The sequence below is a fragment of the Ornithorhynchus anatinus genome, chromosome 3 (genome assembly GCF_004115215.2).
Source record: "Ornithorhynchus anatinus isolate Pmale09 chromosome 3, mOrnAna1.pri.v4, whole genome shotgun sequence".
Taxonomy (NCBI): Eukaryota; Metazoa; Chordata; class Mammalia; order Monotremata; family Ornithorhynchidae; genus Ornithorhynchus; species Ornithorhynchus anatinus.
Window position 1 is genome coordinate 111,953,255 of NC_041730.1, and position 25,865 is coordinate 111,979,119.

A 25,865-nucleotide genomic window follows, 5' to 3' on the forward strand; every position below is an offset into this window, starting at 1 on the left:
TAATAATAATTGTGGTATTTAATAATGTTGGTATTTGTTAAGCGCTTACTATGTGCCGAGCACTGTTCTAAGCGCTGGGGTAGACACAGGGGGAATCAGGTTGTCCCACGTGGGGCTCACAGTCTTAATCCCCATTTGACAGATGAGGTAACTGAGGCCCCGAGAAGTTAAGTGACTTGCCCAAAGTCACACAGCTGACAAGTGGCCGAGCTGGGATTCGAACCCATAACCTCTGACTCCAAAGCCCATGCTCTTTCCACTGAGCCACGCTGCTTCTCTAATATGCTAAGCACTTACTATTTGCCAAGCATGGTCCTAAGGTACTGGGTTAGATACAAGCAAATCGGGTTGGACAAAATCTCAATCCCACATGGGGCTCACAGTCTCAATCCCCATTTTACAGATGAGGAAACGGAGGCACAGAGAAGTGAAGTGATTGTCTATTATTCTATACATCTATTTGGATGATATTGATGCCGGTCTACTTGTTTTGTTGTCTTTCTCCCCCTTCTAGACTGTGAGCCAGTTGTTTGGGTAGGGATTGTCTCTCTCTGTTGCCGAATTGTACTTTCCAAGCGCTTAGTTCAGTACTCTGCACACAGTAAGTGCTCAGTAAATACGATTGAATGAATGAAAAGACTAGTGGTGGAGCCTGGATAATTTCTACCACCATTACCACAAATTATAACTGTGCTGTCTGTTAAGTGGTGACTATGTGCCAGCCACTATTCTAAGAGCTCGGGTAGATGCAATATCACTGGGTCCGACACAGTCCCCATCCCGCACGAGGCTCAGAACCAGTGTACTGGTTCTGTTGACAAACCTGGTGGTGGTTGCACGGCCTAATGGAAACAGCACAGACATAGGACTCAGGAGATCTGGGTTCTAATCCTGGCTCTGACACAAGCCTGCTTCTCGTCCTCTAGACTGTAAGTTCATTGTGGGCGGGGAATGTGTCTGCTTATGGTTATACTGTACTCTCCCAAGCGCTTAGTACAGTGGTCTACACACAGTAAACACTCAATAAATTTGATTGAATAAATGAATGAATAACTTCAGGAATGTCCTTAGCCTCTCTGGCACTTCGTTTCCTCACTCTAAAATGAGAGGGCATCTGTTCTTCTCTCCCCTTAGGTAGTGAGCCTGTGACTGACTTGATTATTGTGTGCCAATTTGGATTCTGCCTCCTTCGGTCCACAAAACCAACTTGTCTGCATTCTCGTATTTCCTCGGCCTTCGGGACATCTCTACTTGGATGTCCCGCTGACACCTCAAACTTAGCATATACCGAAGAGAGCTCCTCACCTGCCCTCCCCTTGACTTTCCCATCACTGTAGACAGCACCACCATCCTCCCTGTCTTACAAGCCTGGGCATTATCCTTGACTTATCTCTCATTTAACCCACATATTCAATCTGTCACCAAATCCTGTCAGTTGTACCTTATTTTGCCATTGCTAAAATCCCCCCTTTCTGCTCCATCCAAACTGCTACCATGTTGAAACCAACACTAATCCTCTCTTGCCTTGACTACTGCATCAGTCTCGTTGCTGACCTTCTAGACTGTAAGCCCGATGTGGGCAGGAATTGTCTCTCTTTATTGCTGAATTGAACTCTCCAAGCACTTAGTACAGCGCTCTGCTCACAGTAAGCGCTCAGTAAATACAATTGAATGAATGAATGCCTTCTGTCTTTCCCCACTCCATCTTCACTCTACTGCTCAGATGACTTTTCTAAAAAAAATCTTCAGTCCATGTTTCCCCACTCCTCAAGTTTCTCCGATCGTTACTCGTGCACCTCCAATCTATCAATCAATCGATCGTATTTATTGAGCACTTGCAGAGCACTACTAAGCTCCTGTGAGAGTTCAATGCAACAGAATTTAGCAGATACGTTCGCTGCCCAAAATGAGTTTATGGTCTAGAGGGGGAGGCAGACATTAATAGGAATAAATAAGTGATTTATTTTATAATATATAATTTAAAGATATGTCCATAAGTGCTGTGGGTATGGGGGTGGGTTGACTATCAGATGTCCAAAGGTCACAGATCCAAGTGCATAGATGATGCAGAAGGGAGAGCGAGCCGGTGGAAAGAGGTCGTAATCGGGGAAGGCCTCTTGGAAGTGATGTTCATTCATTCATTCAATCGTAGTTATTGAGCACTTACTCAAAGCACTATACTAAGCGCTTGGGAGAGTACAGTACCACAACAAACAGGCGCATTTTCTGCCCACAGTGAGCTCACAGTTCGGAGGTGACCTTAATAATGCTTTGAAGGTTTGAATGCTTTGAAGGTGGAGAGAGGAGTGGGAGTTACAGGCTGGGGGGAAGGATGTAGGAAAGGGGTCATTGACAAGATAGACGAGATCAGAACACAGTGAATAAGGTGGCACTAGAGGGGTGGAGTGAGTGGGATGGGCAGTAATAGGAGATCAGGGAGGTAAAGTAGGAGGGGGTGAGCCGAATGAGTGCTTTAAAGCCAACGGTAAGGAGTTTCTTTGTGACGCGGAGATGGATGGGCTCGACATCAGATCAAAACTCCTTATCATAGGCTTGGAAGTGCTCAATCACCTGCCCTCTCCCGTCTTACCTCACTTATTTCTCACTACAACTCAGGACGGCCTTCTCACTGTACCTCCATCTCGTCTATCATGCCGCCAACCCCTTTCCCGTGTCCTGAAATTCCGTCCCCCTTTAGAGCTGACGGACTACCACTCTTCCCACCTTCAAGGCCGTATTAAAATTGCACATTTCCTCCAAGAGGCCTTCTACAGTTGCCTGAGCCCTCATTTCCCCTACCCCTTTTCCCTTCGGTGTCACTCATGTATTTTGATTTGTACCCTTTATTCACCCCATCCTCAGTCCCACGGTAATCACGTACGCATCCATCATTTATTTTAATGTCTGTGTCCCCCTCTAGACTGTAAGCCCCTTGTGGGCAGGGAACGTGTCTACCAGCTCTGTTAGATTGTACTCTCCCAATTCAGTAAATCAGTTGTATTTATTGAATAGAATTTGTAGGTATGGTCTCTGCCCCAAGGGAGCTTAGAACAAGTGGGTGTTAGTTCCAGGTCTGCAGCTAGTCTGTTGTGTTGACCTTGGGCAAATTACTTATTTGGCCCTCAGTTTCCTCATCTGTGAAACGGGGATAAGAGAGGTCATGAGCTGAGTTTGGGACAGGACTTGATCCGGTAACCTTGTTCAATCTCCATGCAGAGCAAATAGTAAGTGCTTAATAGCAGCGCTGTTACTGTTGTCTATAATGTCGAATTGAGAAAATGTATCCTCATTAGCCAAATGCACTCCTGTTGCTTCGGCAGTCTGTCGTCTCTTCCTTTATTTACATGGGTGGGTGAAAGAAAGCCATTCTCCAAATCTTTGGCACCCTCCCTCCTTGAATTTTAAAACAAAGGGAAAAATTCTAGTGAATATCGCAATCTGAATCAAAGGTTCCGCAGTGTGCTAATAGGCCAGTCCCTCAGAAGATCTGGCAGGAGTAGAGAATAATGTCTATGTTCCTTGTCAAGATGTCCCCTTTCATTTGTTAGTGATCGCTTCCTAATTATCAACCTTGACACCCCTTTGGGGATGGACTAAATTGAGTATTCGTCAGCTTGTTGCCATCTTTGCCACGCTCTCAAGTGAGCTACTGCCATTTTAGTAAGCACTCAATAAATACGATTGAATGAATGAATTTTAGCCACCAAGGCTGAGCGTAGTTTTTTGATGCCAGTGCTGCTAAATATTTTTATGGAGGGAATATCTCTTGGTGATAGTCTGTGAAAATATTTTCATGTGTATTTTGACAGAGGAGGTGCAAACACTTTCTCGGTTACGCTTACGTTGGAATATGTTTACATCAAAATAATTTGTCGCCTAGGCCAGGCCATAAATAGAGATATATAAAATGTGTTATAATACTCACGAGAGGGCCACTGATGCAAGCTGACAAAATTTCGGGATCCTGAAAGGAAAATAACTCAGTACTAATCTAAGAGACGGTAATTCTGTGGCACAAAACAGGAAAAGCTGTGTTTTCTGGCACTTTCCCAAGCAGAAAACCCTAGAAACTGGCATGTGTGCTATCCTCTAGTACAACTCTTCAATCTAGTAACCAGAGCCACTGCCAAAGTTAATCGGAACGTGATCGTTACTAAGAGGAATTGGACTATCCTGCACTTGGGTTAACCGAGATGTGTTTTTTCTAAAATATCAGTGCCACCTTATCATTATTGATCAATGGTATTTATTGAGTGTTTACTATGTGCAGAACACTGTACTAAGCACTCGGGAACTGAACATTCCCTCCCATTAGTGAGCATAGAGTCTAGAGAAGCAGTATGGCACAGTGGGTAGAGCACAGGCCTCGGAATCAGAAGGTCATGGCTTCTAATCCCAGCTCCACCACTCGTCTGCTATGTTATCTTGGACAAGCCACTTCACTTCTCTGTGCCTCAGTTACCTCATCTGTAAAATGCGGATCGAGACTGTGAGCCCCCTATGGGACAGGGACTGTGTCCAACCCAATTTACTTGTATCCTCTCTAGCGCTTAATACAGTGCCTGGCACATAGTAAGCATTTGACAAATACCATAATTATTATTAAGAGAGATTGTTCGACATTATGGCATCCAAAATACGAGCCAAAAGGAAAGAAGTAGCAGAAGAGTTTTGTTGATCTGAAATCAGAAAATATCTATTTGTGCACTTTTTGAAAAAGTCTCAAATAGTTATGCTGAGATGCTGAGAAATACAGTATTGGGTCATATATGACATCAAGGCCCAGAAAACACGATTCTTCAAGTTCTTTGCTGGTACTGAGCCAATATAGCCATTGAACAATTTCACACTGTACGTAGGCTTAAATTAGAGCACCTTGACAATGACTTATCGTGTTTCCGGTGAATGGTTTTCCTTGAAAGGATCAGAGTGCCCCTGTATCTGGTATAATGCCTGTCTGTCCAGTATCCGTCGTCTTAAATATCTGTCGTCTTAGTCACAGGGAGAAGACAGAGGAGCCAAAGGCCGATTATCCACTTTGAGGAGTTTCATTTCAACCATTAATCAGAAGAAAGAGGGAGCTGAGAGCAGAGGATCCCCTCCTCCACTTGCTGCACCTAGCATCAAAAATGGTAAAGACTTACAGAAGATTTTTTGCCTTTTGAAATCCTTAAATTGTGGCAATAATGTTAAGTATTTTAAACTTTGAATTTTCACCTATTTTTCTCGATCCTCTTAAGGACATTAGCCAGCCAAACAAATATTAGCTCTGCCACATTCTTCAGGTATCCATTAAGTTTTTCAATTTCCTGCTGTTGTTGTTGCTTGGTACTGTTGCCCTGTCTTCTCCTGACTTTGCTGTCCCTGTAGACACACCACCATCCTACCTGCCTCACAAGCCTTTAACCTTGTGTTGTCCTCGACTCATCTCTCTCATTCAATACGTGCATTCATTCTCTCACCAGATCCTGACGGTTCAACCTTCACATCTCTAAAATCCACTCTTTCCTCTCCATCCAAGTCGCTACCACGTTAATCCAAGCACTAATCATTTTTTGTCTTGAGTACTAGATCATCCTCCTTGCTGACCTCCCTGCCTCCTGTCTCTCCCCTCTCTAGTCCATACTTCTGCTAGTTCCATTCTGCTGCTGGGATCATTTTTCTGCAGAACTGTTGAGTTCATGTCCCCAAGGACCTCCAGTGGTTGTCCTTCACCTCCGCATCAAACAGAAACTCCTCACCACTGGCTTTAAAGCACTCCTTCAATTTGCCCCCTCCTACCTCACCTCCCTGATTTCCTACTAACAACCCAGCCTGCATACTTTGCTCCTCTAACGCTGACCTACTCACAGTACCTCGGTCTCCTCTCTTTCCACTGACCTCTTGCTCATGGCCTACCTCTAGTCTGGAACTCTCTCCCTCTTCATATTTGACAGATGATCACTCTCCCCACCTTCAAAACCTTATTGAAGGTACATCTCCAAAAGACATTCCTCAGTTAAGCCCTCATTTACCCTTCTCCCACTCCCTTCTGCGGCACCCCCGTACTTGAATTTGCACCTTTATTCACCCCTCCTTCAAGTCCCTCAGCACTTTTGTCTTATGCGGTCAAGTCATTTGGGACCCAGAGCGACTCCATGGACACATCTTTCCCAGAACGCCCTACCTCCATCTGCAGTCGTTCTGGTAGTAGATCTGTAGATATCTTGGTAAAAATCAGGAAATGGTTTACCATTGCCTTCTTCTGCCCAGTCAACTTGAATCTCCGCCCTCAACTCTCTCCCGTGCCGTTACTGCCCAGCACAGGTGAGTTTTGACTTGTAGCAGCTTTCTTCCATTCGCTAACCACTGGCCAAGCTAGGAATGGCATGGTTATGCCTCTGCTTGACTCTCCCTCCCATAGCCGAAACTGGTAGAGTTCTGGAATTCTCATTCATTCAATTCATTCAATAGTATTTATTGAGTGCTTACTATAATAATAATAATAATGTTGGTATTTGTTAAGCGCTTACTATGTGCCGAGCACTCTTCTAAGCGCTGGAGTAGACACAGGGGAATCAGGTTGCCCCACGTGGGGCTCACAGTCTTAATCCCCATTTTACAGATGAGGTAACTGAGGCACCGAGAAGTTAAGTGACTTGCCCAAAGTCACACAGCTGACAAGTGGCCGAGCCAGGATTCGAACCCATGACCTCTGACTCCAAAGCCCGTGCTCTTTCCACTGAGCCACACTGCTTCTCATGTGCAGAGCACTGTACTAAGCGCTTGGAATGTACAAATCGGTAACAGATAGAGACAGTCCCTGCCCTTTGACGGGCTTACAGTCTAATCGGGGGAGACGGACAGACGAGAACAATAGCAATAAATAGAATTAAGGGGATGAACATCTCATTAAAAAATAGCAAATAAATAGAATCAAGGCTATGTACATCTCATTAACAAAATAAATAGGGTAATGAAAATATATACAGTTAAGTGGACGAGTTCACTGCTGAAGGGATGGGAAGGGAGGGGGGAGGAGCAGAGAGAAAGAGGGAAAAAGAGGGTGTAGCTGCGGAGAGGTGAGGGGGTGTAGAGGGAGCAGAGGGAAAAGGGGACCTCAGTCTGGGAAGGCCTCTTGGAGGAGGTGAGCTTTAGGTAGGGTTTTGAAAAGGGGAAGAGAATTAGTTTGGCGGAGGTGAGGAGGGAGGGCGTTCCGGGACTGCGGGAGGACGTGGCCCAGGGGTCGACGGCGGGATAGGCAAGAACGGGGGACGGTGAGGAGGTGGGCAGCAGAGGAGCGGAATGTTTCGGAGTGGGCAGTGGAAAGAGAGAAGGGAGGAGTGGAGGAGGGGGCAAGGTGATGGAGAACCTTGAAGCCTAGAGTGAGAAGTTTTTATTTCATGCAGAGGTTGATAGGCAACCACTGGAGGTTTTTAAGAAGGGGAGTGACATGCCCAGAGCGTTTCTGCAGGAAGATGAGCCGGGCAGTGGAGTGAAGAATAGACTGGAGCGGGGAAAGAGAGGAGGAAGGGAGATCAGAGAGCAGGCTGACACAGTAGTCTAGCCGGGATATTACGAGAGCCTGTAACAGTAAAATAGCCGTTTGGGTGGAGAGGAAAGGGCGGATCTTGGCGATATTATAAAGGTGAGACCGGCAGGTTTTGGTGACGGATTGGATGTGTGGGGTGAACGAGAGAGCCGAGTCAAATGATCCTAAGGGGGAACAGCACTTATGTACATATCCGTTATATTAAAGTCTGTCTCCCCCACTAGTCTCACTGGGGCCAGGAAATCTGTCAAAGGATTTAATAAGAAGTGAAGAAGAGGAGAGAAACAGTGTGGCCTAATGGCTAGAGCACAGGCCTGGGAGTCAGAAGGAACTGGCGGCTCTTCCACCTGTCTGCCGTCTGATTTTGGGGGACTGGCTTTCCTCCTCTGTGCCTCAGTTACCTCATCTGTAAAATGGGGATCAGGACTGCAAGCTCCCATGTGGGATAAGAACTGTTTCCAACCTGATTAGCTTTGATCTACCCCAACATTTAATGTAGTGCCCGGCACATAGTAAGCGCTTAATAAATTCCATTAAGCATTTCAAAAAAATAATATATAGCAATGATTGTAATAATAATTATAATAATTAAGTGCTTACTATGTGCCAAGCACTCTAAGCATTGACATAGATACAGGACAATCAAGTCAGACACATTTCCTGTTCCACATGGGGCTCGTAGTCTAAGCAGGAGGGAGATCAGGTTTTGAATCCCCATTTGACAGAAGAGAAAAACCAAGGCACAGAGAAGTGAAGTGACTTGCCCAAGATCACAGAGCAGATACGGGGAAAGCTGGGATTAGAATCCAGGTCCTGTAACTCCCAGGCCCGTGCTCTCTTCACTAGGCCATGCTACAGTGTTCGCACCATAATGTGAAATAAATGGATGCTGATCACTGAGAGAGGATAGAATTCTTGAGTGGTTGGAAGTAATCAGACAAGGGCCAAGGAGAAGAGCAAAGAAGATAATAATAATAATAATAATGATAATAGTGATATTTGTTAAATGCTTACTATGTTCCAGGCACTGTACTAAGCGCTGGGGTAGATACAAGCTAATCAGGTTGGACACAGTCCCTGTCCCATATGGGGATCACAGTCTAAATCCCCATTTTACAGATGAGGTAACTGAAGCCCAGAGCAAATGAAGTGACTCACCCAGCCCACAGCAGACAAGTGGCAGAGCTGGGATTAGAACCCAGTTCCTTCTGACTCTCAGGACATGCTCTATCCTCTAGGCCAGGCTACTCACTAGGGGAAGGATGGAAGAGGGTAGATTCATCTTTCACACTGAAGTAATGTGGAGGTGTTAGGTGCCCCAAACCACAATCACAATCTAGCTTCACTTGTGAGAGAATCCAGGGTGAAGCTGGGCTGGGGTGAAGGGTCCGGCGAGTGGATCTTCAGGTCTCACAGCTGTTTCCTGCAGCAGGAAACCTGCTTACTCACAAAGGGTGGGGTCTCGGGGGAACCATCTGGGACGTAATTCCTCTACAGACTCAATAATCACCCCAGTTTGAATGACACTCAACCACATCCACCTGAGTTTTGCTGGCCCAATCAACCAGTGATTTTTACTGAGTGTTTACTGTGTGCAGAGCACTGTACTAAATGCCTGAGGGAGTACAAAACAACAGAGTTGGTAGGAGCTTACAATCTAGAGTGGGAGACAGTCATTACAAGGAATTATGGACATGTACACAAGTGCCAAATTGCTGATACTAGAGAGAATTTCAAGTACTCCGAGGATACAGACCATACATTCATTTAGTTATATTTATTGAGGGCTTACTGTGGGCAGAGCCCTGTACTAAGCACATGGGAAAGTACAGTATAACAATAAGGAGATACATACCCTGCCCACAACGAGCTTACAGTCCAGAGGGAACAGTGAGTGCATGGGTGATATAGAAGTGAGAGGGAGTAGCGGAAATGAGGGTTTAGTCAGGGACGGCTTCTTGGAGGAGGTGTGGTTTTTAATAAGGCCTCGAAGGTGGGAAGACTGATTGCCGATTGTATATGATTGGGGAGTGACTTCCAGGCCTCAGGGAATACGTGGGCAAAGGGTAGGCAGTGAGTTAGATGAGATCAAGGTACAGCGAGTAGGTTGGCGTTGGAGGAGATCAGTGAGGTAGGATATGAGGGGGCAAGCAGATTGAGTGTTTTAAAGCCGACGATGAGGATTTTCTCTCTATGCGGAGGTGGATGGGCAATCACTGGTTTTTCTTCAGGAGTGGGAAGGTGTGAACTGAATGTTTTTGTAGAAAAGCCATCTGGGCAGCAGGGTAAAGTAAGGACTGGAGTGAGGAGAGACAGAAAGAAGGGAGCTTAACAAGGAGGCTGATGCAGTAGTCAAGGCAAGATATAATTAAGGTCATTCTGGGCCGGGAACCTAGCTGCTAATTCTCCTCTATTGTACTCTGCCCAAGGCATAGAAAAGTGCTCTGCACATAGTAAGCGCTTGATAAATACCATTGATCGATCGATTGATTGATAAGCCCTTGGATCAGCAGAGTAGCGGTTTGGATGGAGAGGATAGTGCAGATTATAGAGGTGTTGTATAGGTAGAATCGACGGGATTTGGTGACAGATTGAGTATGTGGATTGAATGACAAGTATGCTGGGGGCTCTCCTGACTGCGCAGCACAGCTAGGGCGGCGTTGCCATCGGGTCAGCCTGACCAGAAACCGTCATTCCTTCTGAAATGACTCTTTACATTTTCTGTTCTCAGGGAGCTATTTTAGCGTCCCCGAGAGGCACCTGTTGTTCTCACGGGCCACAACAGCTGCCTGCTTCTCTACACTTCCTAGGATTGGTTCTCAGGGTGCCATCGGGTCTTCCCGCCTCACTCCATTAGCCCTGCCATGATTAGCAGCAGCCTGGCCTAGTGGATAGAGCATGGGCCTGGAAGTCAGAAGGTCATGGGTTCTAATCCCGCCTCCTCCACTTGCCTGCCGGATGACCTTTGGCAGGTCACTTCACATGATGTAGTGGATAGAGCACGGGCCTGGGAATCAGAAGGTCATGGGTTCTAATCCCGGCTCCGCCACTTGTCTGCTGTGTGACCTTGGGCAAGTCACTTAACTTCTCTGTGCCTCAATTACCTCATCTGTGAAAAATTGGGATTTAAGAGTGTGAGCCCAATGTGGGACAGAGACTGAGTCCAACCTGATTAACTTGTATCTACCCCAGCACCTAGAACAGTGCTTAGCACATAATGAGTGCTTAACAAGTTCCCTAATGATTATTATTATTATTCTCTGTGCCTCAGTTACCTCATTTGTAAAATGGGGATTGAGACTGTGAGCCCCACATGGGACAAGGACTAATTACAACTTGATTTGCTTGTTTTGCCTGTATCCACCCCAGTGCTTAGTACAGTGCCTGGCACATAGTAATTGCTTAACAGATACCATCATCATATTATTATGATGATGATGATTACACTCTGTGAGGCGACCGATGAGTTCCTCAGAGCCAAGTCCAGTGGACTCTACTCTTGTCCTAATCCTCTTTAACATCTTAGCCGCGGTGGGTACTGGTCCGCCCCGCCTTGGAAGCCCTCTCACACCTCGGTTTTGCCGACTCGGTACTCACCTGCTTCATCACATACTCCTTGGACTGCTCCATTTTGGTCCATTTTATTCACTGGCCCCCTTTTCAGCCTCCCAGCCACCTTGCAAGTCCCATGGCCTCTATTCAGGATCTCCTACTCATCTCATTCTGACTGATTTGTTAATTGAGCTTATCTGCTCACATAATCAAACAGTGGTATTTATTATTATTATCATTATTATTGCTGATAATAATAATAATTTTGGTATTTGTTAACCGCCTGCTACATGCCAAGCGCTGTTCTCAGCACTGGGGTACATACAAGGTAATCAGGTTGGACACAGTCCCTGTCCCAAATGGGGCTCACAGTCCCAATCCCCACTTTACAGACGATGAGGGAACTGAGGCACAGAGAAGTTAAATGACTTGCCTAAGGTCACAAAGCAGACACTTGGTGGATCTGGGCTTAGAACCCACTTCCTCTGACTCCCAAGCCCGTGCTTTTTCCTTTAGGTCACATTGCTTCCCTAGGGCATGAGTGCTTACTGGGTGTCGAGCACTGTACTAAACACTTGGGAGAGGAAAATGCAACAGAGTGGCTAGACATATTCCCTGCCTACAGGAAGCTTACAGTCTAGACTTTGGCTAACACCGCTCAGAGGGTAGACTCCCAAATCTGCATGACTTAGTGGCAGGTGCATGGATTTGAAAGTCAGAGGACATAGGTTCTAATCCCGGCTCAGCCACTTGCCTTCTCCATGACCTTGGGCAAGTAGCTTGACTGCTCTGTGCCTCAGTGACCTCATCTATAAAATGGGGATTAAGACTGTGAGCCCTACGTGGGACAACCCAATTACCCAATCAGAGAAGGCTTCTTGGAGGAGGTGTGGTTTTTAACAAGGCCTCGAAGGTGGGGAGAGTGATTGCCAGTCATATATGAGTGGGGAGGGAGTTCATCATCAGGTTACAGTCAGTCCCTGCCCCATGTGAGGCTCACAATCTCGATCCTCATTTTACAGACGAGGTCACTGAGGCACAGAGCAGTCAAACGACTTGCCCAAGGTCACACAGCAAGCCGTTGCTAGACCCGGGATTAGAACCCAGGTCCTCTGACTTCCAGGCCCATACCCTTTCCACTAGGCTATGCTGCTTTCTTTTCCTCACACTGCTTTGTTGGTTAGCGTACTATGTAGTTAAGAAAATTCTGGGACAGCATTAATTCTGTGCTGCTGATATACATTTTTGGTTGTGAATATGGCTAGTCTGGTGTAGGCAAATATATCACCTTGGTTTACTTTAGACTTAACACGTATACATATCGCCTGGCCGATTCAGTGAAAGTGTTTATAATTATTTTCCACATTTTAAAGGTAAAATGTTAACAATTAGCAGCAACAGTGGTAGTGAGGGTTCTGACATGGTGATGGTGATTGGCCCAAGTTTTCTCCCACTGGTTACTTCGAAACTTCTTATCACCTGTTTGGCTTTGGGGAATTTTAAATTCTGGTGGTACTCAAACTCCATCCTAGGACTATGGTGTACTATTCCATAGGATTTCAACCTTTCCTCTTCATGCACTAATTTTCAGGATTTTACCTTTGGTAACCAGGCAACCAGCTAAAAGTGGCAGCATGATATAAAAAGAAATGGGGAAAAAAAAAGCCACTGATTATTAATTCAGCACACAATGTTCCCAAGTATTGGCTGAATTAAACCTGTGACAGGGTTTAGCTGATGAATGTACAGTGGCTTCTTTCGTAGCATTGTGGTAACTTTGTATTTCAGAGATTTGTATGTGATAAAATAAAACCCCACTCGTTCTATTTATGTCACGTTTGAGATTAATTTATTCACTCATTGTCACAGGCCCTCCAAGTCTGAGACTGTATTATATCCATTAAATAAATGAAGCCCAACTTTCTAATGCTTTTTTCAATTTCAGCCTGCCTCGCGTCATTTCCCAACATCATCACTTTACCTCAAATCTATCTCTTAGTAAATAGGCCAAGGAAGAAGAGTGTGATCGTCTCTCTCGCCTTCTTCACACTAATTCTTTTGGTGCGACCTTTGAACTCCTTCCCTCCCCACCAGCCTTCTTGGGTTTCCAGTTGTCCGAACATTCGAGTTCTGTTGGCCGTTACTGATTTGTCACTGCCTGCCGACAGGCTCTATCCGGCCCAGGCCCAATTGGTTGTCTTCAGGTGTCTACGTTCATTAACATGGCTATTAATTGCTTCTTTGGACTCTAAATCTTACTACTCATCTCTTTTTTTATGGTGCCTATTATGTGCTTACTATGTGCCAAGCACTTTTCTAACCGCTGGAGCAGGTTTGGACACAGTACCTATGCCACACGGGGGCCACAGTCTAAGTAGGAGGGAGTAGGATTTAATCCCATTTTACAGATGAGGTAACTGAGACCCAGAGAAGTTAAGTGACATGCTCAGGGTCACAGAGCTGACACAGGGCAGAGCTGAGATTTGAACCCATGTCCCCTGACTCCAGAAGCAGCATGGTGTACTGGATAGAACACGGGCCCTGGAATCAGAAGGTTCTGGTTCTGTCACTTGTCTGCTGTGTGACCTTGGGCAAGTCAATTCACTTCTCTGGGCCTCAGTTCCCTCATTTGGAAAATGGGGATTGAGACTGTTAGCCCCATGTGGGACAGGGACTGTGTCCAACCTGATTAGCTTGTAACTACCACAACAGTGCTCAGCATATAGTAAGCATTTAACAAGTATTATTATTATTATCAACTAGACCATGCTGCTTCCACATCTCTGAGACTAAGCAGGAAATCAGACTTTAGAAACAATGCTGTTGCTCTCCATGGCAAAGGGTATGTGTACTGTAGATATAGGAACATAAAGGCACTCATAAATGGTTGTCCTTTCCTAAATGAAGGTCACCACCAAAAGTGAAATTTACCCAGGGGTGTACATGCTAGTGAAAAGGCCAATGTGCGATCTCCAGTCCCAGCTGCATTGTCCCACTCATAAAGGTTGACCCCTGGGGCTGTGGATCTCAATAATAATAATAATAATGGTATTTGTTAAGCGCATATTATGTGCCAGGAACTGTTCTAAGTGCTGGGGTAGATAGAAGATAATTGGATTGGACATAGTACATGAGTCTCACAGTCTTAATCCCCATTTTACAGATGAGAGAACTGAGTTTGAGAGAAGTTAAGTGACTTGCCCAAGGTCACAGAGCATACAAGTGGCATAATCGGGATTAGAACCCATGACCTTCTGACTCCCAGGCCTGTGCTCTATCCATTAGTCCATACTGCCACTTAGTAGGTGGATGATGCCATCGGACCTGGGTGCTCTTCCTTTTTCAATGGCTCTGATTGCTGCGGTGTTTTCCCCAAGAGTTGGAGTAAATTCCAGACCTCCCCATGTTAGAAGCCTTGGCCTGATTTGAAGGATGCTGTTTCTGATAGTGGTCTGCACTCGCTGCTTTGAACTCCAACTCTCTCCTGGACCCCCTCCAATCTGGCTTCCGTCCCCTCCACTCCACCGAAACTGCCCTCTCAAAGGTCACCCATGACCTCCTTCTTGCCAAATCCGATGGCTCCTATTCTATCCTAATCCTCCTCGACCTCTCAGCTGCCTTTGACACTGTCGACCATCCCCTTCTCCTCCACACTTTATCTCACCTTGGCTTCATGGCCTCTCCTGGTTCTCCTCTTATCTTTCTGGCCGTTGATTCTCAGTCTCCTTCACGGGCTCCTCTTCCCCCTCCCATCCACTAACTGTAGGGGTTCCTGAAGGGTCATTTCTTAGCCGTCTTCTGTTCTCTGTGTATATTCACTCTCTTGGTGAATTTATTTGCTCCCATGGCTTCATCTATCATCTCCACGAAGATGACACCCAAATCTACATCTCTTTCCCTGTTCTCTCCTCCTCTCTCTAGGTTCGTATCTCCTCCTGCCTCCAGGACATCTCCACCTGGATGTCCGCCCGCCACCTAAACTCAACATGTCTAAAACTGAGCTCCATATCTTCCCTCCCAAGCCCTGTCCTCTCCTTGACTTCCTGTCACTGTGGACAGCACGACCATCCTTCCCGTCTCACAGGCCCACAACTTCGGTGTCGCCCTTGACTCAGCTCTCTCATTCACCCCACACATCCAATCCGTCACCAACACCTGCCGGTCTCACCTTCACAATATCGCCAAGATCCGCCCTTTCCTCTCCATCCAAACTGCTATCATGCTGGTACAAGCTCTCATAATATCCCGACTGGATTATTGCATCAGCCTCCTTTTTGATCTCCCATCCTCCTGTCTCTCCCCTCTTCAGTCCATACTTCACTCTGCTGCCCGGATTATCTTTCTACAGAAACGTTCTGGACACGTCGCTCCCCTCCTCAAAAACCTCCAGTGGTTGCCTATCAACCTTCGCACAAAACAAAAACTCCTCACTCATGGCTTCAAAGCTCTCCATCACCTTGCCCTCTCCTACCTCATCTCTCTTCTCTCTTTCTGCTGGCCACCCCGTACACTCTTGAATGAATGAATTGAGTTGAGGAGAATATAGAAATGTTTTTGCCATCAGTACAGCCTTCTGTGATACATCAGTCACTGGTATTTATTGAATGTTTACCATGTCCAGAGCACTGTACTAAGCACTTGGGAGAATACAGTACAATAGAGTTGGTAGACCCGTTCCCTGCCCACAGTGAACTTACAGTCTAGAGGGAGATCATTCTGTCTTTTTTCCATTGTAGAGAGAGAAGCAGCATGGCCTATTCATTCATTTATTGTAGTATTTATTTAGTGCTTACTATGTGCAGAGCACTGTACTAAGAGCTTGGAAAGTACAATTGGGCAACAGATAGAGACAATCCCTACCCAACAACGCGCTCACAGTCTAGAAAGGGGAGACAGACAAAAAAAGTAGATAGACATCAATAGCATCAAAATAGTTAAATACAATTATAGATATATACACGTGATTAATAAAATAAATACAATAATAAATGTGTACAAATATACACCAGTGCCGTGGGGCGGGGAGGGGGATAGACCAGAGGGAGGGAGTCGGAGCGATGGGGCGGGGGAGGAGTAGAGGAAAAAGGGGGGCTCAGTCTGGGAAGGCTTCCTGGAGGAGGTGAACTCTCAGTAGGGCTTTGAAGAGGGGAAGAGAGCTAGTTTGGCAGATGTGAGAGGGAGGGCATTCCAGGCCAAAGGTAGGTCATGGGCCAGGGGTCGACAGCGGGGCAGGCAGGAACGAGGCACAGTGAGGTGTTAGCAGCAGAGGAATGGAGTGTGCGGCCTGGGCTGGAGAAGGAGAGAAGGGAGGTGAGGTAGGAGGGGGCAAGGTGATGGAGAGCTCTGAAGCCAAGGGTGAGGAGTTTTTGCTTCATACGTAGGTTGATAGGAAACCACTGAAGAGGAGGTTTGAGGAGGACATGCCCAGAGCATTTCTGTAGGAAGATAATCCGGGCAGCAGAGTGAAGTTTAGACTGAAGCAGGGAGAGACAGGAGGTTGAGAGATCAGAAAGGAGGCTGATGCAGTAGTCCAGTCGGGATATTATGCGAGATTGTACTGGCAAGATAGCAGTTTGGGAGAAGAGGAAGGGGTGGATCTTGGCGATGTTGTGAAGGTTAGACTGGCAGGTTTTGGTGACAGATTGGATGTGTGGGGTAAATGAGAGAGCAGAGTCAAGGATGACACCGAGGTTGCGGGCTTGTGAGACGGAAAGGTTGATAGTGCTGTCCACGGTGACGAGAAAGGGAGAGGACAGGGTTTCGGAGGGAAGATAAGGAACTCAATCTTGGACATGCTGAGTTTTAGGTGGGGGGCAGACATCCACGTGGAGATGTCCTGAAGGGAGAGGGAGATACAAGCCTGGAGGGAGGGAGAGAGAACATGGGAGGAGATGTAGATTTGCGTGTCAGCTGCATAGAGATGATAGTTGAAGCCATGGAAGCGAATGAGTTCACCAAGGGAATGAGTATAGATGGAGAACAGAAGGGGGACCAATAACTGACCCTTGAGGAACATTTATAATTAGGGGATGGTGGGGGGGAGGAGCCCGCAAAGGAGACTGAGAATGAATGGCCAGAGAGATAAGAGGAGAACCAGGAGAGGACGGAGTCCGTGAAGCCAAGCTTGGATAACGTGTTGAGAAGGGGATAGTTGATAGTGTCAAAAGCAGCTGAGAGGTTGAGGAGGATTAGGTTAGAGAAGGAGCCATTGGATTTGGCAAGGAGGTTGTCATTGGTGACTTTTGGGAGGGCTATTTTGGTTGAGTGGAGGGGGCAGAAGCCAGATTGGAGGGGGTCCAGGAAGTGAGTGTAGATGACTTGCTGTAGGAGTTTGGAAAGGAAGCATAGGAGGAAGATGGAGAGATAACTGGAAGGGGCAGTGTGGTCGAGAGGTTTTTTTTAGGATGAGGGAGACATGGGCATGTTTGAAGGCAGAAGGGAAGAAGACTGTTGGAGAGTGAGTGGTTGAAGATGGAAGTTGAGGAGAGGACGGAAAGGTGAGATTTTTTATAAGGTAAGAGGAAATGGGGTCCGAAGCACAGGTGGAAGGGTAGCACTTGAGAGGAGGGAGGAGCTCTCCTCTAAAGATACTGCTGGGAAGGATGGGAAGTAGAGGGAGGGAGTTGAGAGCGGGGCAGATGGAAAAGGGGGAGGGGTGATTTTGGGGACCTCAGACCTGATGGTGTTAATTTTCCTAATGAAGTAGATGGCCAGATTGTTGTGGGTGAGGGATCAGGGAGGGGGAGGAACAGGGGCCCTGAGGAGGGAGTTAAATGTCCAGAACAGCTGGCAAGGGGGGTGAGAATGAGGGTCATTAAAGGAAGAAAAATAGCTTTGCCTGGCAGAGGAGAGGCCAGAGTTAAGGCAGGAAAGGATAAATTTAAAGTGAACAGGGTTGTCCTAGTGTTTAGACTTCCACCAGCAGCGTTCAGCAGCTTGATAATAAGAGCGAAGGAGGCAGACAGTGGGAGTGATCCAGGGCCGTGGGCTAGTGGAACGAGAGCGATGAAGGGATGGGGAGCGAGTGAGTTGAGTTGAGTAGACAGGTTGGAGTTGAGAGCATCAATGTGGTCAGCAAGAGTGGGTAGAGTGGATAGGAAGGCAGGATGGGGTGTGATGCGCTGAGAGAGATGGATAGGTTCAAGAGAGCAGAGGACTCTGGGGGAGTAATACAGATTTACGGGGAGGGGGAGTGTGAGAGAGGAGGCAGGTGAGAAGGTTATAGTCAGAGAGAGGGATTTCAGAGTTAGTGAGGGTGGAGATAGTGCTGTGGTATGAGATGATGAGATCAAGGGTGTAACCAAGTTGGTGAGTGGGCGAGGTGGGATGGAACAGGAGGTCGGCGGAGTCAAGGAGTGATAGAAGGCAGGCGGCAGAGTCGTCACCGGGTACATCCATGTGGATGTTGACGTCTCCGAGGATCATAATGGGCAGGGAAAAAGCGAGAAGGAAGGTGAGAAGGGTCAAAATGGTTAAAGAAGTTGGAGGTGGGACCAAGGGAGCGGTAGATGATGCCTAATGGGTAGAGCATGGGCCTGGGAGTCAGAAGGACCTGGGTTCTAATCGTGGCTCTGCCATTTGTCTGCTGTGTGACTTTGAGCAAGTGACTTCACTTCTTTGGGACCTAATTACCTCATCTTCCAAATGGAGATAAAGACTGTGTAACTGTGTCCAACCCAATTTACTTGTATCCACCCCAGTGCTTAGTACAGTGCCGGCACATAGTAAGCGCTTAGCAAATACCACAATTATTATTATTACCTTGTATCTACCCCAATGCTTAGAACAGTGCTTGACCCAGAATAAGCACTTGTCAAATACTATTATTATTATTATTGTATTATTTTGAAACCAGCTTGTAAGTCTAGAAGCAGGGAACATGTCTACCAACTCTGTTGTATTCTCCCATGTGTTTAGTATAGTCCTCTCCACAAGTAAGCACTCAATAAATATAATTGATTGATAACCTACCAAGTACTTAGTACAGTACTCTGCAAATAGAAAGTGCTCGGTAAATGCCACTGATGATGGTGATGACGATGATGACGAAGATTGTAAACTCCATGTGGAATGAGGCCTACCTGTGGCCATTCTGATTATTTAGTATTTTCCCCATTACTTAGGCATAGTTTAGGGTTAATATGAATTATAATTACTATTATATAAATTGAAGCTTTGCACTGTTACAGTAAAGGAATCTTGTTAGGCCTGAGAAGTCAGTCAATGAAGATCTTTTTGGGAAAGTTGCTGTAATTCCATTGTAATGTATATGTGGGAAGAAAATCAGCTTCTGGAAATTAAAAGTGCCATATGGGGAAAATGGAAAGAATTTAAATAAGTAAAGTACACCTTTTATTTAAACATTTCTCTCAGGTCATATCTTCTGTAATTCATTTTGTTGTTTACAAATATTTAATCATTTATTTCAGTGTTTATACATTAATGCATATTGTCTTACCAAACAATAATTATTAGTGTTCTGATGGTGGTATTTGTTAAGTACTTACTATGTGCCAAGCACTGTATTAACTTCTAGGAAAGATACAAGATAATCAGATCAGGCACAGTTCCTGTCCTTCATCGGTCTCACAGTCTAAGTAGATGAGAGAACAGGTGTTGAATCTCCATTTTACAGATGAGGAGACTGAAGCCTAGAGAAATTAAGGGATTTGCCCAAGGTCATGCAACGGGAAAGTGGCAGAGCCAGGATTAGATCCCAGTTTCTCTGAACCCCAGGCCTGAAATAGCTATTTGTGTTGCTTATGTGTGTGTAGAGCACTGTAATTAGTATTTAGGAGAGTATGATAGATGGTAGGGATCTTAGAAACTAGTGGGGGAGTAGACACTGAAACAGTGTACAAATCTGAGGAAGAAGGAAAATTGGATAGACTTAAGAATTAGTGCTTAAGTAGTAGGGAAAGTAAAATATGGTCAAAAATTCAGAAGGGAAGCAGTGTGGCCTAGTTCATAAATCACAGGCCTGAGAGCCAGAGGACCTGAGTTCTAATTCCAGTTCTACCGCTTGCCTGCTTTGTGTCCTTGGGCAATTCACTTCACTTCTCTGTGCTTCGGTTTCCTCAACTGCAAAATGCAGGTTCAATACTTGTTCTTCCTCCTACTGTGATGGCGAGCCCCATGTGGGACAGGGACTGTATCTGTCCTGATTAACTTGTATCTACCAGCGCTTAGAACAGTGCTTGATACGTACTGAGTGCTTAACAAATACCATTAAAAAAAGTGCTATGAATGATTGTGAGAACAGAAGTACATAGTTGGCACAGATCTCCTGAAATATTTGGCAAATTATAACCTGGGGAGAATGGAAGGTAATCTGGGAAGGCCTCCTGGAGCAGATGTGATTGCCAAAAGGCTTCGAAGATGGGGAGAGCTGTCATCCAGGGGATCTGTGGTGAGTGAAGTAATTATAATATGGTATTTGTTAAGCATTTACTATGTGCAATAATAATAATGGTGGTATTTGTTAAGCATTTATTACATGGTAATATGATACTGAAGTGATCAGGTTGGACACAGTCCCTGTCCCACATGGTGCTCACAGTCTTAATCCCCATTTTAAAGATGAGGTCCCTGGGGTCCAGAGAAGTGAAGTGACTTGCCCAAGGTCACACAACAGACAAGTGGCGGAGCCAGGGTTAGAACCCATGACCTTCTGCCTCCCAGGCCCAAGCTCTATCCACTACGCCATGCTGCAAGGCACTGTACTTAGCGCTGGTATGGATATAAGCAAATAGGGTTTGGACACAGTCTTTGCCCTTCCTAGGGCACACAGTTTCAATCCCCATTTCACATATGCGGTAACCGAGGCACAGAAAAGTGAAGTGACTTACCCAAGATCACCTATCAGACAAAAGTGGCGGAGCCAGAATTAGAACCCAAGACCTCCTGACACCCAGGCCCCCGCTCTCTCCACTTCACCATGCTACTTCTCGGCCTATCTATTAAAGCTATCGGTTGGGCCTATCTGTTAGAGCTCTCTTATTCTACAACAAACCTCCAAAATGCTCTTAATTTACTCTCTCTCAAACAGTACTTCAGTGGGTTTACATTTTAGCCAGAAAATTAAAGGATAAATTTGGAGTTCTCCATCAGTTCGCTCTGTATTTCAAAGAGTCTTAGAACTCATAACTATCAGTTTTCTTTTTTGTGCTACACAGGGAGAGAGCGACCACCGATTTGCCTTGATGTGAGACAAAAACAACGTGTCTCTCCAGACGCTTTGCCTCCTGAAATGAAGGCACCAACCCCTGCAGAACCTGCCCTCCCTCTCCTCAACAAAACTATTCAAAACTTTCAGTAAGTTCCAGCTATCCATTCTGTATTTCCCTAATACTTCTCTCTTTCTCTCAGGATAGATTTGGGACATCAGTGAAGCCATCAATGATATTTATTGAACACTTACTCTTGTACTAAGAGCACTGTACTGAACACCTGGGAGAGTGCAATACAACAGAATTAGCAGACACGTTCTCTGCCCACAAGGAGCTTGTAGTCCAGGGGGTGGGAGAGAGAGAGACAGGCATTAAAATAAACTACACACAGAGGAAATGGGAGAGAATAAGTGCTGTGGGGCTGAGGGTGGGGTGAGTATCAAGAACCAAGTTTAAGGCACAGTCAGGGAACACTTCTAGGAGGAGATGTGACTTTTAGCAAGCCTTTGAAGATGGGAGAGTGGCGGTGTGTCAGATATGAAGGGGGTGGGAATTCGAGACCAGTGAATGAATACATTCTCTGCGGCTCTGCCACTTGTCAGCTGTGTGACTGTGGGCAAGGCACTTACCTTCTCTGTGCCTCAGTTACCTCATCTGTAAAATGGGCATTAAGATTGTGAGCCTCACGTGGGACAACCTGATGATCCTGTATCTACCCCAGCGCTTAGAACAGTGCTCTGCACATAGTAAGCACTTAACAAATACCAACATTATTACTATAATTATAATTATATTTCTAGCTATCACCTTTAAATCCCATATCTTCCCTCCCCTCCCTCTCTCTCCCTTTTTCCTTCCCTTTTACCTTCCCTCCTTTTCCATCACTCTTTATCCCTCTTCATGCAAATGTTGTTACAACTCTTGAACTGTAATATTGAAAAGTGAACTGGTAATAGTGGTCTGCCTCTAATGTTATATTGTACTGAGTGCTCTGCACTCAGTAAGTGCTCAATAAATGATTGAAAAGAGGTAATAAATGTCTTTAACCTTCATAAATTATTCTTTTTTAGTTAGAAATATGTATATTCTCCTTCTAGGGAGAATGTGGAGAAAGTTAAGTCATCCGGAGAATGGAAAGCTGTACATGATTTTTATCTAACAACATTTGATTCTTTCTTGCAACTAAATGCTGCATTTAAGGTTGGTAGAAAAATTAATCTATGCTTAATATATTTTATTCTCATTTTAATTTAAAGAGATGAAAAAAAGTATTAATGAGATAAAATAGTATTTCAAATACACCGGAGTGATTGAAAGTATTTCTGCTCCAAACACTTATGAGCACAGTCTGAGTGCTACTTTAGAAAACATTTGATATTAGTATAAATGACTTTATTTTTCACAAAGAAATCATTTGGATTGTTCCAATAGACTTCTTTGTGGGGAATAAAAATTAACCACACAACATCTATGCAAATACCAAATACTTTCCAAAATAAAGTTATTTCCAACTTCAAGAATTTCTTCAAGAGAAATGTTTTTTTTTTTCCTGTAATAAAAACAATAATGAACATTTCTATCAAAGAACAAATATATTAGTAGTAAGTGAGAGCTGGCATTAAAAACTTTTCTCTAGTACTCATTAATTCAATTGTATTTTCAGAAAGATGCCAATGCTCCATTTAATACCACTGAGGATTCTGGGATCAATGCTCAGTTTGTGAATGCTGTGTATGATGCCTTATTAAATACTGTAAGTATTAAAATATCACCTCTTTACAAATAGATGGATTTCTGCTGAAGTATTGAGTGCAGTTTACAAAACCATCTTTGTGTAACCTAAAATTTTCTCACAAAACTTGCAAACTTTTGAAAGAAACACCTTTTGCCATTTACATACAGGAGAAGGGTTCATAGCCAGTGTAAAATCATATTTCCTCCAAGAGGCCTTCCCTGGCTAAGCCCCAATTTTTCCTACTCCTTCTCCCTTCTGTCACCTATTCAACTGAATCTGTACCTTCTAAGCATTTGATATTCCCCCATCTCAGAGTATTTGGTATTCACCCCGCTTTCAGCCCCACAGCACTTATTATATACATTTCCTTACATTCTGCCATTTCCCCTATCTGTAATTTGTTTTAATGTCTGTCACCCCCTCTTGACTGTAAGTTCTTTGTAGGTGGGGTCATGTCTACCATATGTGTATTTTTTTATGGCATTTTTTGTTGTTGTTGTTGAAGGGCCGAAGCCTGATGGGGAAAAGTGGGAAACTGAATCTTAGGGAAGCAGTGGGTAAGGGAAGGGAAATGGGTGCTATCTCTCTCTCTGTCTCAGATAATTTGACTTGGAGTAACTGGTAGTAATAATAATAATAATAATGTTGGTATTTGTTAAGCGCCTACTATGTGCAGAGCACTGTTCTAAGCGCTGAGGTAGATACAAGGTAATCAGGTTGTCCCATGTGAGGCTCACAGCTAATCCCCATTTTACAGATGAGGTAACTGAGGCACAGAGAAGTGAAGTGACTTGCCCACAGTCACATAGCTGACAAGTGGCAGAGCCGGGATTCGAACCCATGACCTTCAACTCCCAAACCTGGGCTCTTTCCACTGAGCCACGCTGAATAATAATGTTGGTATTGTTAAGTGCTTACTATGTGCAGAGCACTGTTCTAAGCCCTGGGGTAGGTAGAGGGTAATCAGGTTGTCCCACGTGAAGCTCACAGTCTTAATCCTCATTTTACAGATGAGGTAACTGAGGCACAGAGAAGTTAAATGACTTGCCCACAGTCACATAGCTGACAAGTGGCTGAGCTGGGATTCGAACCCATGACCTCTGACTCCCAAGCCCATGCTCTTTCCACTGAGCCACGCTGTGCTCATGCTGTTGATCACTGAGTCACTGTTTATCCTCATCTCTGAAAAATGCACTGCAGGGGCCTGAGAAGCCCAGGTAGTAGATTCAGAACATTCAGAATCTTTAACTAAGTTAGTGTCATCCTTCTTTCTATAGTTGAAGGTAGAATACTAAACTTCTACATTCCTTTCATTACTTTTTCCTTTAAATGATGTGTGTGATTAATTTTAAGAGTTTTTCATTTGCATATTTCTTCAATTCCAAAAGCTCTCATCTCAAAGTCGTTACGGGCAGGGAACGTGTCTGTATTCAATACACTACAATTCATTACAATTCAATACAGTTCGGTTGTATTGTACTGTCCCAAGTGCTTAGTTCAGTGTTCTGCAAAGAACAAGCGCTCAGTAAATATGATTGATTGGATGATTGATTTTCATTCTTTTTTAATAAAATAAGATTTACAGTGCTTTATTAAGGAAACATAATCTGCTTAACTTTCCCAGTTAGGGGCTGGTGGTGGCACAAAGCAGACTAAAGCAAATTCTCTTTTCAATTGCTTACTGTTTAACAAATCACGTTTCTCTATTCAGGAAGGAGACTACATGTGTGCCTAAAATGTAAAACTGGATTTTCTTTTGAGTCCAAAGACCTGATATTATCATTTATTCATCTCCACAGCCTCAAGATATTCAGAAGTCAGTACTAAAGGGAATCATTAACAGTCTATTAATGGAATGGAAAGGGTAAGAGCCAACATGTATTCTTAAATTGGGAAGTTTAACTCTATGAAATACCAGAGTACTTTGGGAATTAAAAATATAGATTATTTTAAATATGTCACACTAGAATAGGTATGTAGAGTAACATGCATGATTATAAATCAGTTGTACCAAAAAAGTGTCTTATTTTGGTGTGTATTTTGTTTGGTTTTTAAATACTGGGTCATGAAATACTGAGTAGCACAAAAGATGGAGCTTCTTGTCTTTTCCCCATGTCCAGTTGCTTCTTTGCCTTTCCTAGAGAATCAGCGTGGCTTAGTGGAAAGAGCCTGGGCTTGGGAGTCAGAGGTCATGAGTTCGAATCCCACCTCTGCCACTTGTCAGCTGTGTGACTCTGGGCAAGTCACTTCACTTCTCTGTGCCTCAGTTACCTCATCTGTAAAATGGGGATTAACTGTGAGCCTCACACGGGACAACCTGCTGACCCTGTATCTACCCCAGCGCTTAGAACAGTGCTCGGCACATAGTAAGCGCTTAACAAATACCAACATCATCAACCAACCCTGGAGCTTCAGGATTGTATTTAATGTTTCTCTTTCACTTCCCTCCCACATATAATCAGTTGCTTCCTTTTCTATCACGTTGCTTATATGTGCCCATCTCCACATTTGCATTCTTCACCCAAATTCTTATATCTAAGCTATGAAAAATGCCTCCCAGTTGTAGGAGTAATAGAAGGGAGCAACAAGGCCTAGTGGCAAGAGCACAGGTTTGGGAGTCAGAGGATGTGGGTTCTAATCCCGGCTCCACCACTTGTCTCCTGCGTGACTTTGGGCAAGTCACTTTAACATCTCTGTGCCTCTGTTACCTCATTTGTAAAATGGGGATTAAGACTGTGAGACTCATGTAGGACAGAGACTCTGTACAACCGGATTACCTTGTATCTATCCCAGTGCTTAAAACAGTGCTTGGCACATAGTAAATGTTTAACAAGTAGCATAATAATTATTGTTAATATTAGTTGTAATTACATTTATT

General features: G+C 44.7%; 1 protein-coding gene across 1 annotated transcript in view; it reads left to right on the forward strand.

The window, feature by feature from the left end:
• The window catches only part of HECTD2 (HECT domain E3 ubiquitin protein ligase 2), a 96,143-nt gene that overhangs the window by 22,491 nt on the left and 47,787 nt on the right, over nt 1–25,865 (forward strand). Inside the window, exons 3-7 of the mRNA XM_039911327.1 lie at nt 4,997–5,132; nt 21,259–21,397; nt 22,350–22,452; nt 22,916–23,005; nt 24,787–24,851. Of these exons, the coding sequence (XP_039767261.1) occupies nt 4,997–5,132; nt 21,259–21,397; nt 22,350–22,452; nt 22,916–23,005; nt 24,787–24,851 (533 nt within the window). The remainder of the gene's footprint in view (nt 1–4,996; nt 5,133–21,258; nt 21,398–22,349; nt 22,453–22,915; nt 23,006–24,786; nt 24,852–25,865) is intronic.